The sequence below is a fragment of the Spea bombifrons genome, chromosome 2 (genome assembly GCF_027358695.1).
Source record: "Spea bombifrons isolate aSpeBom1 chromosome 2, aSpeBom1.2.pri, whole genome shotgun sequence".
NCBI lineage: Eukaryota > Metazoa > Chordata > Amphibia > Anura > Pelobatidae > Spea > Spea bombifrons.
Genome location: NC_071088.1, coordinates 110,204,804 through 110,216,938, shown reverse-complemented (window position 1 = coordinate 110,216,938; position 12,135 = coordinate 110,204,804). Strand labels below are relative to the sequence as shown.

General features: G+C 37.5%; 1 protein-coding gene across 2 annotated transcripts in view; it reads right to left on the bottom strand.

The window, feature by feature from the left end:
• The window catches only part of CACNB3 (calcium voltage-gated channel auxiliary subunit beta 3), a 77,049-nt gene that overhangs the window by 60,758 nt on the left and 4,156 nt on the right, over positions 1-12,135 (bottom strand). The window contains exon 1 of one of the 2 annotated variants that reach the window (XM_053455564.1): positions 7,799-7,989. The exons of the other annotated variant lie outside the window; for it this stretch is intronic. Within the exon in view, the coding sequence (XP_053311539.1) occupies positions 7,799-7,840 (42 nt within the window). The 5' untranslated portion in view covers positions 7,841-7,989. Of the gene's footprint in view, positions 1-7,798; positions 7,990-12,135 lie in introns of those variants that run through there. 2 annotated transcript variants of the gene reach the window in all.

The following is a 12,135-nucleotide window of genomic DNA, read 5'->3' as shown; positions in this document are numbered from 1 at the left end:
TTTTATCCACATTTTATTATACTTTATATTTTATATTGTTTTATGTTGTTTTTAGGTACCATTAACTGCTCCTTTCCTGTAGATCAGTCCTTAGGGATTGATCCCATAGCAGCAGCACCTTTTTGCTGTTTTTTTTAGCCTTTTACCAGCCAAACAATCTGACAAACCCATGCATGTGCAATGTACTCAGGAGATGTTCCTGAACACATATTGGGGTGTTGTTTGACAGTTACACATACCAGAACCTGTATATGTATAACTAAAGTACAATTTGTGTGGGAAAAAATACTATTACAAAGTTTGACAAAGTGTGGTTGTATAATTAGTGAATGGAAATGGTTAAAATACCAGAATTTGAAATACCCTGGGGTGTCTAGTTTGATGGGGATACATTGAGTAAACCGGCTTCAAAGATGTTCCAAAGAGGAGATGGACGCAGAAAGACCAGATTTGGAAAAAAAGGTTTGGAAATCATAAAACGCTACTTGTACTTATTGCCCAATAACTTACAAAAACCAGCAAAAAAACATTAAAACATTGAGTATTTCTAAACTCAGGACAAATAGAATCTATTTAGCTTTCTCCGAAAGAGACTTAATTCCTGTTCCATCATTACCTGTTAAACTTTATGTCAGCATCACTCAAGGATAAGTTCCTAGCAGGTGATGCCCAAATCTACCTGTCTTCCCTGGATCTTCCTCATTCTCTCACGTCACATATTACTGTCTGCTATTTCTACTTGGACTTCACAATGCTACCTGAAATTTAATCTATGAAAACTGAGATCACCATCTTCCCTCCCTCCACTTCCACTCCAGAAACTGAATTCTCAATCCCAATTAACAACATGACTATCTCGCCTATTTTTGACTCAACCTTCTCCTTTATCCCTCACATTCAATCACTCACCAGATCCAAATATTTTTCACATCAGCCTTTCTTTCACTCAAGAAGCCCCCAAAAAATTTGTGCAGCTAATACAACTCCAAGATTCATCTATGGCACTATCTCTCCCTCTTTCTCTATACCTTCTGTCTTTCTACACCAAATCCCTTCACCATTGTAAACTTGCATGCAGGGCCCTCTTTACCTAATGTACCAGATAGTCTTAGTATCTCAATTCTAATTTTTCTAATATTGTAGCATTGCATGTACTGTAAGAAGTGCTGTATAAATTGTTGGTGCTATATAAAATACAGTAATAATAATAATTCTTTTGACTGTTAATCCATATATATCAAGTAGTACTATGGAACAGAAGCGTTACCAGTCAAGAGAATTGAAACATCAGCTCCAGAGCTAGTGTGAAAGTAGAAGATGAGCTCCTGGGACTTATGAAATTGATGGATGATGTCCCAGGGATAGGCAGTTTTCAGATGAGTAAAACTAGCTTTTTTGCCATGAGCGTGGCACTGAACTTGGGAGAGGACAATCACTCCATTGAAAACCTCAAAATGGTTGTAGCTATAGCTGAAGACTTAGTTACATCCAGACATAGCCGTACTTTTGGTAGCTGGTGGCACTTAATTTTGCATTTCAAATTGTTGATTAACGCACTTTGCGTGAAAAAGTTGTGAGTAGTCTCAATAAATATATTTGCCTGGGCAGTGGACATGAGCCCAGCTGTGTGGCTAGAGAGAAGGGCTTTACCAAGTGATTTTATGCTACTAATAGCTTTATGTATATTCAGTAACAAATTTAAAATACTGTAATTACCAGTATATGAGGATTTAAGGCATCATCTATACACATTACACTCCAGCAAACCAAGATCCTACGAAAGATGGACATCAGCTGAAGAAAGAGTGACAGGAGGATTAGGGTCTCAAAGGGGGAATGGCCCATTTAAATAATTGGAACATTTTGGAAGGTATAAAACAAAGGTGACAAAATGTATGTGTACAAACTCATTGATTAGCAATCAATATAATATATATATATATAGAGAGATGTAAACACATGTATATAATGCATTTTCTCTAAGTAATCCGTTGTTTATTTTAAACGTTTGTTTTAAATAATCACCATATAACTCCTATGGTCTCGTTGAGTTTTACTGCATGATAGCTGGTGTTAATTAGGAGAGAAAACATCAATAACTAGATAATGATAAGATCACAAGCACATGAATTATCTCTCTAAGAAAGGAAATCTAGTTACAGGCTTAATAGCTTATCTTCTTATTTGCAAAGACCATGCATTCATCATACAGACAACAATAATAATGAGAGCTCAGCTGGCTTAAACAAATGTCCTCTCCTACTTTTTTTATCTTGCAGAAATCACTGGTATCATCTGCCAGCCCTTGACTAGGGATAATGTGAAATGAGCTCCAACCAGTGGCAGGTTGAGCAAGGAAGATTAGACCCTTGTGATCTGTGGGCTGCCATAGTATTTCAATGTGGGATAATGAGCGTTATCCTCTGCAAGCTTCTCAGATCAAATTCCAGTTTAGTTAGAGTTTCCAATGGCCAATTTGGGCTAGACCCCAGCAAAAGCTGGAGATTCAAGGGCTGGCAGCTTTCAGCCTAGTGGGTACGAGTATGTCCAAATGGCCCAAAAATACTAAAAGGTGTACGCTTGTTATTTAATTCAAGAAACAAATCACTCCTCCCTTTAATTTTACTTGGAATAAGGTACTATGTGCTGCAAAAACATATACAGTCAATAAATATGGGTCAGCAATACCTAGATACCTATGTTCAGAGCACGAATGGAAAATACAGCCTCGGTACAGGTTTATTTAACCATGTTGTCCAGCGAACTGGCCCCATCAGCATTCCATTTTGAAAACTTTGTACTACATCAGCTTTAATAACCCCTATATTACATAAAACATTACATAAAACAAGCTCAAGCACATAAACAAATAAATCAGTCTATAAATGTTGCCTAAATACTAGTGTGCATTTCTACTTTAGATATACTGTGGCCTTACGTGGATTTTTTGGTTCAAAAACAGCTGTGGCCTTTAATCCAGTTTCCAAAAAATAAGAGGGGATGGTGTTTACAATGATGTTTACATGTGAAAAGGCACTTTTTATCTGGCTTTAGTGGGAAGAATTTCTGTCACAGTTCTACACATCATTAGCTTGAAGAATTTTATGGCCAACAGCCAAAAAAATCACTGGTATTTGCCAGTGAAACGCCTGGATTTCTTTAATGAGGTGTGTGGGGCCATTTTTAATGATAATGATAATTAACTCACTCGACTCTTTAATGATAATGGGGCCCTGGGCAAGCTTCATTTATTGCTTCTGCCACACCTCAACCCAACTACATCTGCTTCAAGCAACCCTTGGCAAAGTTTAATCCTTCATCACAAAGCACTGGGCCCTGGGCAGCTACCCATTTTGCCCTGGATTAAGGATGGCACTGGAACTGGAGTACCATCTTTGTTTCCATGGTGTTCCAGTTTCTTCGTAATGCAAGGGACATTTTAAACATTTTGCTCCATCAGCATTATGTAATTTCATATGAATGTAAACGGTTTCTGTCACTTACTAACAATCTTTCAATTCTTTAGACATTAGTACATTTCAAAAATGTACTTCAGTTCAATCTTTGAATCAATTATTCAACAAGCCTGTAAGCATGTACTGAAACTACTCTTCTAGATTGTTCCAAAAAACATAAGATAACTCTTAACGGGAAACCTATAGGGCAGATTGTATGCATACCAATGTCACCTCAGGTCAAGAACAATTCAAAATGTCTGTATTTTAATGATATGAGACAAAAACAAGCTTTATAAACTGCTACACTGCTTTGTTTAGTTTTTTGTTGCTTTCTCCCTTATAGTTGAGGTAACAGTTAAATAAGATTCTCCATCATTCAGATACTCTTGCAAAAGTCTTAAGTGGATGTGCGTATTTCCCTGCAGGAAATCTCAGTACTCGAAATGGTGGTTCACATAAAGGAGTCTGTATATCTTAATATCTTCTAGAAATATTTTCCAGGAAGTTTTCATTGAACCCCATGAAAGGAAAAAAAAAACACTTTGGATTCTTGACATTCGAAAAAGTATGCTTCGAGACACCTCATGTTTACCAAGTCGTCTAAGAGCTGTGACAATTTGAAAGACGTCCGTGTTAAATGGATTGTAATTGACACTACAATGACCTTGTCCCTCTAATAACCAAACCATCCAAGTTCATAAGAAAAAGGGCAGATAACTGATGGATTGTGCCAAGCATACGCCAGCTTGGAATCTCCTGTGTTTTCTCCATTTACAGTCTTATGAGTTTTGGATAGGCAAGGTCACTTAAAACGCAGCTTTTTGCCATAGTGATATTTACAGTAAGTAAGAGCAAAAAGCCAATTAATCCATTAATAATACCCCCATACTATTCAGCTCAGTTTCTGTTATTGCAAATGCCGGTGCCAGAGTGAATGTTTTTATAATTTTTAAATTGTCATTGTCCCACGATCATTAACTCATCCCAAATATTTTTTAAACTAGAGTAAATATTCAAATATATATTGTATTTTAAGTTTTTATGCATAAAAAAAAGAAAGTACCAAATAATATATACTCTTGCAAATAAAATAAATCAAGTAGCACCTGTGCCAAAATAATAGGCAAATATTGCAATTGACCGATACCCAACAAGGCCCCCCTATGCTAAAAAAAAGAAAAAGAAGCTCCAGCAACAAAGCAACTTTCAACTAAAATTAATTGTATTGCTTAACCTTTTATTACTCAGAGGATAGAGAAATACATTGGAAATCAGGGGCTTCAGCCTATCATAATATACAGCAAAAGCATATACTGTAAATTACAAATGATGGCAGGCATTTTCCTGTATAAGAGCACATATCTTTCTTTATTTTTAGTACATCTAATGAAAACACAAACTTTGTATGTAGTTACTTATTTATATATTTGCTTTGTCAACATTTTCACACTAAATTTAATTCCAGAACTAAAAGGTATTGCATAACAGTTAGAATGGTTATTATTAGTCTATCAATGCTGGAGACCAGGCTTTTTGCTCAATTTAATAAAACAATAAATTTTTTGTCATCTTTATTTTACTAAAGTAAGCCGAAGCATGTCCTCTTTCCAATATGACATTTCATTTTTCTCTCCCAGAAGGATTTTTAAAATTATTTTGTGAAATTTAGTTTAATTAAAATGCCTAAATAACCTGTAATCAGGCTTAAAAAAAACCTTTAACATTTCAGATGTGATGTTATCTTGCTAATAACCAGAATTTTAAATGTTGTCATTGCCTGCATAAGAAAATGACATTGTTAAGGCTAAATTCACGTATCATCACAATTATTTCAGTCAGATTCATATATGACAGCTGATGGTTTGTGTTCTACAAATGTTTTTCTTACTTTCAGAATGAAATTAAATTACACAAAAATTATTTTTTTTCATGCCTATACACTTGCGTAAATGTAGAGTCTATAATATTTTTTTATATATATACCTTAATATCACTGAGCAGTGCTCAATAAAATAACATGACTGGTGGGGGGTTTTATAATGCAATGTTCCTTGGTAAATACTTAATAGCATTTGAAATAGTCTGTTTTGCCCTTTGGTGATGTCACAGCTACACAGCTATGAGGGCATCCATAACCATTGGCATAAATACCATGTGACAGGGGCAAAAGCTCACTGGAACCATTTTGAAGACAGACTTAACCTTAAAATTGTCGAGATCATTATTTGTAAACAAGTACATTTCAGAGGCACGGAAGAATAGAAGATGATGCCTCACATGGCCTCCACATAGGCCTCACTGAGTAACTAGATTGTAAGCTTGTATGTAGTTTTTCATAAAATACCCCTCATTGTCTTTTCTTTATCACAAGTCTACATTTCTGCTTTGTGTCCAACGCTAACTCACATTTTTGGTTTCCATAAATTGCATTTTACAGGTCATGTAGCATAAGATGTTTTTCAAATATACAATATGGTACGCTACTCATTACAAAGTAAGTAGGATTCCATTTGTAAGACAAAAATTGCAGTTCACGCAGGTTGAGACTTTTGAGACATATTTGGGAAACCTCACAGATCAGCTTTTTCATGAAAGAACATATGAAATCAGCTAAAACCTTATGTAGTAACAAATGATTAATATAACATTTCAAATCTATGGCGAAATTATTGTAACATCACGGTTAATAAGACTGAATATTTGAAATAGATCATAAATATTATTATTTATGAATAATTTTGCATTTTTCACATTAATAGTAATATTAACAAAAACGGAAATGTTAGCATAATCTGCAATTTCAACGGAATTTTCTCACAACTGCTATAAACAAACATCACAGGATATATATTAGGTCCTCACATTGACTATGCATTATTCAGGGAGTTACAATGTGTGAAATACCCTTTAGTATTAGGTTTTTTTACAAAGATTCTACAAAACTAGTTGGCGTGTGGCAGTGTGTATGTAATTTTAAACATGGATTAGTAACATGGAGGATGACCCTGGAAAAGTCGGGTGTGGTTTGATAGGGACCATAGGAAACGCATGGGCCTTATTTTGGGAATTAAGTTTTATAATGCAATCATGATCACTCCTAATTTTATATGCTGTCTGGGGCCTGGTGGCAATTTAGTTCAGATTTACTCCATCTTCGGCTTTAAATCTACTGGCCCCGTCTTCAGTAGATTACTAATTTCCAAGTAGGACATCTGTTTCAAATCACATGTGATGTGTAATTGGCATTCCTATCACCCAAGTGCAAATTAATTGGCAAGGAACAAGTCAACCTATAATATGATGAAGGTGCGAGCCAGTTAAACTACTTATTATTATTATTTTTAAATCGCCAACATATTTAGTCTTGTACTACATGTCTCAAAGAAATAGACATGCCATAAAATGACTGATGATTGCAATTGAGAGCTCATAATTTGGGAAAACTATTAATATGAAACATTGTGGAACCATTCATCGCCATGGTAGGAATGAAAACAAAATAGCGGCAGGCAAGCATAGAATTCTTCATTTGGTTCTCTTTGGGAAACACAAAGGGGATATCATGGTAGTTACTGTAAAGGAGTCAACAAAATAAATCTGACATAAGCATATATAACTGATTCTGTCCTCGAAAGCTGCTCAGCCAGAGTCAGTCATGCCTGCTAATATTTCCCTGCATTCTCCATCAATCCTGCGCTCAGGCTAAATCATGTTCATTTGTTTTTCATCACTGCTTTTCTCAGTTGCCTCATTATCGCCTTTTTACATGTGTTAAAAAATGTTAAAAACCACACACAAACAACAATATACTACATACGCCCATAAAAAGGCCCGTAATTAATCACATTCTGTCCATCAAATGTAATATTTTTTTATTTTATACTCAGAATTCCTTATGCTCCTAATTATTTAGCCTTTCACCTACATTTCAGACTTCCTGAGTGCTTATTAACCCATTAATTCTCATAAAGGCATAATCATATCAGCGCCCTAACAGTAAATGGTTTAACTGTTTCAGTGCCACATGATGTGGTAAGCAACATATTGCAATGTGTTGCACAACAACTGCCCACATACATTTTTGCTGGTTACCTCGATTTTTTAATAGTTCGCCCTTTGTATACGTACGTTATCTTTCCATAGGGCTCTATGTATCCTAGCTTATTTCTTTTATTTTGTTGTTTGCATGAAATCGAATAGCTTTTTGTAAAGCACTCAGCATTGTATGGTTTAGTGCACAGCCTGAAAAGGATGCTTCATTTCTTGAGCTAAAAAAGCCCTCTGTTCAAATAAACCCCATAAACATTCTCATTGAGACAGTGACAAAAGACAATGGTTACCTCGTTCAGGAGAAATGTTGCACTGGAGTCAGAAAAAGACATAGAAGGGGCATGTATAGCCCAAAGCTGCACTCTCAAAATCTCTTTTCACACTGAAGATGGACTTTGCATGCTCTGTTGATGTGCCTCCCTCTGTTCATCATCCTCCGTCTTTCTCTCCATTACACACAGTCTAATTTTCCCTTCCCTCCCTCTCTTCGGCTCACTCCTCCTTCCATCTCCCTGGTTTCAGTTCCACCTCTCATTGCTATAGTGTGGTTGAAAATATGGATCCAAGAACATCTAAGTACCAAATAATTGTATTAATGGCTCGTGGCAACAAACATGAAAGCTTCTCGCTGTATATGTACAAAAATGGATTTCATTTTTTATTTAACAATACAAAGCCCCTGGCCATATAGCTGTTCTTGTCCTTCGATGCCAATGAAAACAATCTTACAAACCTTTCTAGAGCCCTTTTTCATATTTTTTTAATAGTTAGTGATACATTGGACTGCATGAAAACTATGTAAAATAGACATATATCAACACATGTTAGGACATGCGCAGCATGTACATGAAAACAGTACAATAAAATTCTTACAGAATTTGGCTTGGATTGATATATTGACTGCTTCAGCCATGCTATTTTTGTATTATTTGCACCAACCAACACAGTCTTTATGTTGGAGGAATGTGACCATCATCACCATCAACTACCCTCTCAAAAACATAATTACCACTAGAATTAGATTGTTTAATTGTTTTTGTATATTTGTGTTTTGATTATTTGATTCTGATTTGTGGTGACTACAAAAATGGATGGGAAAAAGGGTGAAACAGGGTCTATATCGAACAAGACAATAATATCATGTAGACTAATTGTGCTCTTTGGCTTTAGAAGAGCCATGTTGTTAATTCTCATAAGTAATTTTAAAAATGAGAGGAACATACACATGAATAGAGGTGATGTATGAAGAACAAGGGAATCCATCTGTTTGAGCAATCATCATAGTACCAAATGGAATTTTCCTGCTGATTGCTCCATTTTTACCACTGTGCACAAATTACTCCTTATATATAAACCAAACTACACCCATGATCGCATCATTTCACCCCCTTTTGAGTTTTCAAAAACGATTGATGCATATTTAAAAAAAAACACAACAAAATAATATGCTACATAGTTGCTATGCTAAAATTGTAATCAGCCAAAAATGAATATTCAAATTGCACCGAATAATCATTGCTGCCATAACTACCACCACATCACAGTCTTCATAATTTACAGGGCGCAGTATAGCGAAGATTCCATTTTCACATCTTTCACATTTTTCCCTTATTATTAATGCATAAGCTGAAGATCTGATGAAATTTAAAGGAGTGGTACCTCAAGCTCACTGCTTGTTTACCAGTAAAGGAAATTATCTGAAAGCAATATCTGACTACCAGGGTTCCAAAATAATTGAGAAATCACTAACTTCACATGATGGGTGCAATTTTTAAATGGTCAATAAATGATCATGTTACAGTAAAACACAGACAAAGAGACGTGGAGACAAAAGACCAAAGCGTTATTGAACACTGTGGCAATTCATTTGAAGGCAAACTAATAAAATAGATTAGCAACTTCTCAAACTTGCTAACTGATGCAATCTTGATGAATGGCTGGGGTCCCTGAGAGCACTGACAAATGCATAGCACCGATACACCCAGTGACTCTGTTTCTTAAAGAATTCCCAGGTACTGAAACAGACCTGTTAGGTGGCAACTCCTGGGCTGTGAAATCACAATATACAGCAAGTTCTAAGTACCCTGACACATTAAATGTATCTTTAAATTGTAAACAAGTATGTGTGATTGAGTGAATAAATGAGTATTTGTGAATGCATATGTGTGAATGAGTGAATGAGCACTTATTTGTGAATGAGTATCTGTGAATGAGTGAATGAATGTGTATATGTGAACGAGTATCTGTGAATGAATACTTGTGAACGAGTTAATGAATGAGTATGTGTGTAATAGCATGAATGTGTAAGGGGAGCAAGGATGGCACATGCAGGCTGTTTGGGGCAAGCATGGCACAGGGAGGCTGTATGGCGCATAAATGGCACAGGGAGGCTGTTTGGCGCATATATGGCATGCTTTTTGGGGAAAGCATGGCACAGGGAGGCTGTTTGGTGCAGAGATGACACAGGGAGGCTGTTTGGTGCAGAGATGACACAGGGAGGCTGTTTGGGGCAGAGATGACACAGGGAGACTGTTTGGGGACAAAGATGGCAAATGCCATGCATCCAATCTGGGTGCTAGGCAGGTCCTGTGGAAGCAATCTGGGGGGCCACTGCTGGTCTTTGGGGTGTGTGACCTGTGATCTATATCTGCAATTTAGGATTTCAATGCATTATTTGATATATACCTTCAATGCTGAGTTTGCTTGTGATTTTTCACTTGATCTTGTAAGGATGGGTTTGTGTGTTATTTAGTTGCTTTGGGTTTCATGTGTTATTTATTAATATCTGAAAATACAGCGTTTGTATGTCTTATTAATTTGATCTATACCTGCAATGCTGTGTTTCCATCTCTTTATTTGATCTATTCCTGAACTACATGAGGGTGGAAAATTTGTGTGGCACAGTGAAGGAGGGGACAAAGGAACATTGGGGTAATAACAGTGGAGGGGGCACAATAGGGGTGGTCCACACAGGTGTGTGAACAACTAAAGCCGGACCGGGTTACGACTCACGCGTCCGTTTCAGGTCACTCACTGTACCCGCACTATTCATTTGCTATGCAATCGGCATAGTATTGTGCTTGTCCCCTGCCCTGCTTGTGTGATGTCTCACGCAGAGTCACATTATGGTCATAAGGAGGGATGGCCGCACTGACTCAGACAGTCTCCTCCTAATCTGTAGAGTCAGCGCGGCAACAACTTTTGTCTTTTTGTGGGTTATTTTGGTGTTGTAGTGGAGGGTGTGATTGCATGCCAGGGAATGGGGGGGGGTGGCAAGCAAATATTTGCCTAGGGTCCAATCAATATTAAAGGTGGCCCTGAGACTTAGCACTGTATCCATCCTTTTATTGTTGTTTTGTATTGACAATGTTTTTGTCGACTATCTGCCTTTTCTAGCACTGAATGAGCAGGTACAGAATGAATGCATTTACCTCTACCTTTTTAATAATTATGTCTATATTGTGTAATGATTTAGTCACATACTTATCTTACTACTTGCACATGGCGGACACCCTTCACACATCTTCCACAGTTGGTCGCATCTTCATCGTTTACAATCAGGGCCGCCATCGGGGGTACAACTATTACTGTTGTAAGGGGCCTGGCTGTCCCAGGAGTCCCGCTCAGAGAGGCAAAGTCAGCAGCAGTATACACCTGACTGCTGAAGTCATATCCCCTCCTCCAAGCACTACACACAGTATGGAGCAGAGAATCGGGGGCAGATCTGTGCTGAGCATCATAGAAACTGTACTTCACAACAAATATGCCATTTCATCTACTGTTGACTACCTGTCCTATGATTCTCAGCCATCATAATGTGAGATATTTGTCTACTGAGCTTCATGGTAACTGTAGTTTACACCAGGTGAATTGACAAGCAACTGTGAACTACTGTTCTTATCATGTGCTTGTCAGTGACCCCAAACAGCTTATCTGCACCATCTTTGTCCCCAGTTGGTCGGTACCCCGAAACAGCTTCTCTGTGCCATATGTGCCATCGTCATCTCCAAACAGCTTGTTTGTGTCATCTGTGATCCCAAACAGCTTGTCTGCGCCCTCTTTGTCCCCAGTTGGTCAGTACCCCGAAACAACTTGTCTGTGCCATTGTTGTCCCCAAACAGCTTGTCTGTGCATCTTTGTCCCCAAACAGCTTGTCAGTGCCATTTTTGTCACCAGCTTGCCTGTGCCATATTTATCCCCAAACAGCTTGTCTGTGCTATCTCTGACTGTAAACAGCTTGTCAGTGCCGCCAGCTTGTCTGTGTCATCTGTGCCCCAAACAGCTTGTCTCTGCCATCTTTGTTCCCAAACAGCTTGTCTGTGCCATCTTTGTCCCCAATCAGCTTGTCAGTTCCCCTAAACAACATGCCTGAGAAAATCATGGTGGTGTTGGGGGTCATCTGGGGAGGGGGGCCCATACCATTTGTTTTGTAAGGGGCCTCAAAATTTCTGATAGCGGCCCTGTTAACAATACACATTTAGTTAATAATGTATATGCCATACACATTTGGCATCTTCACGCTATTGTGCTCTAAAGAGACACACCATATCCCATAAATGTACCTTGTGACAGACCAACATTGTCTATTCATTGAGCCAATTCTGTCTGTGATTGAGTGTGATTTACT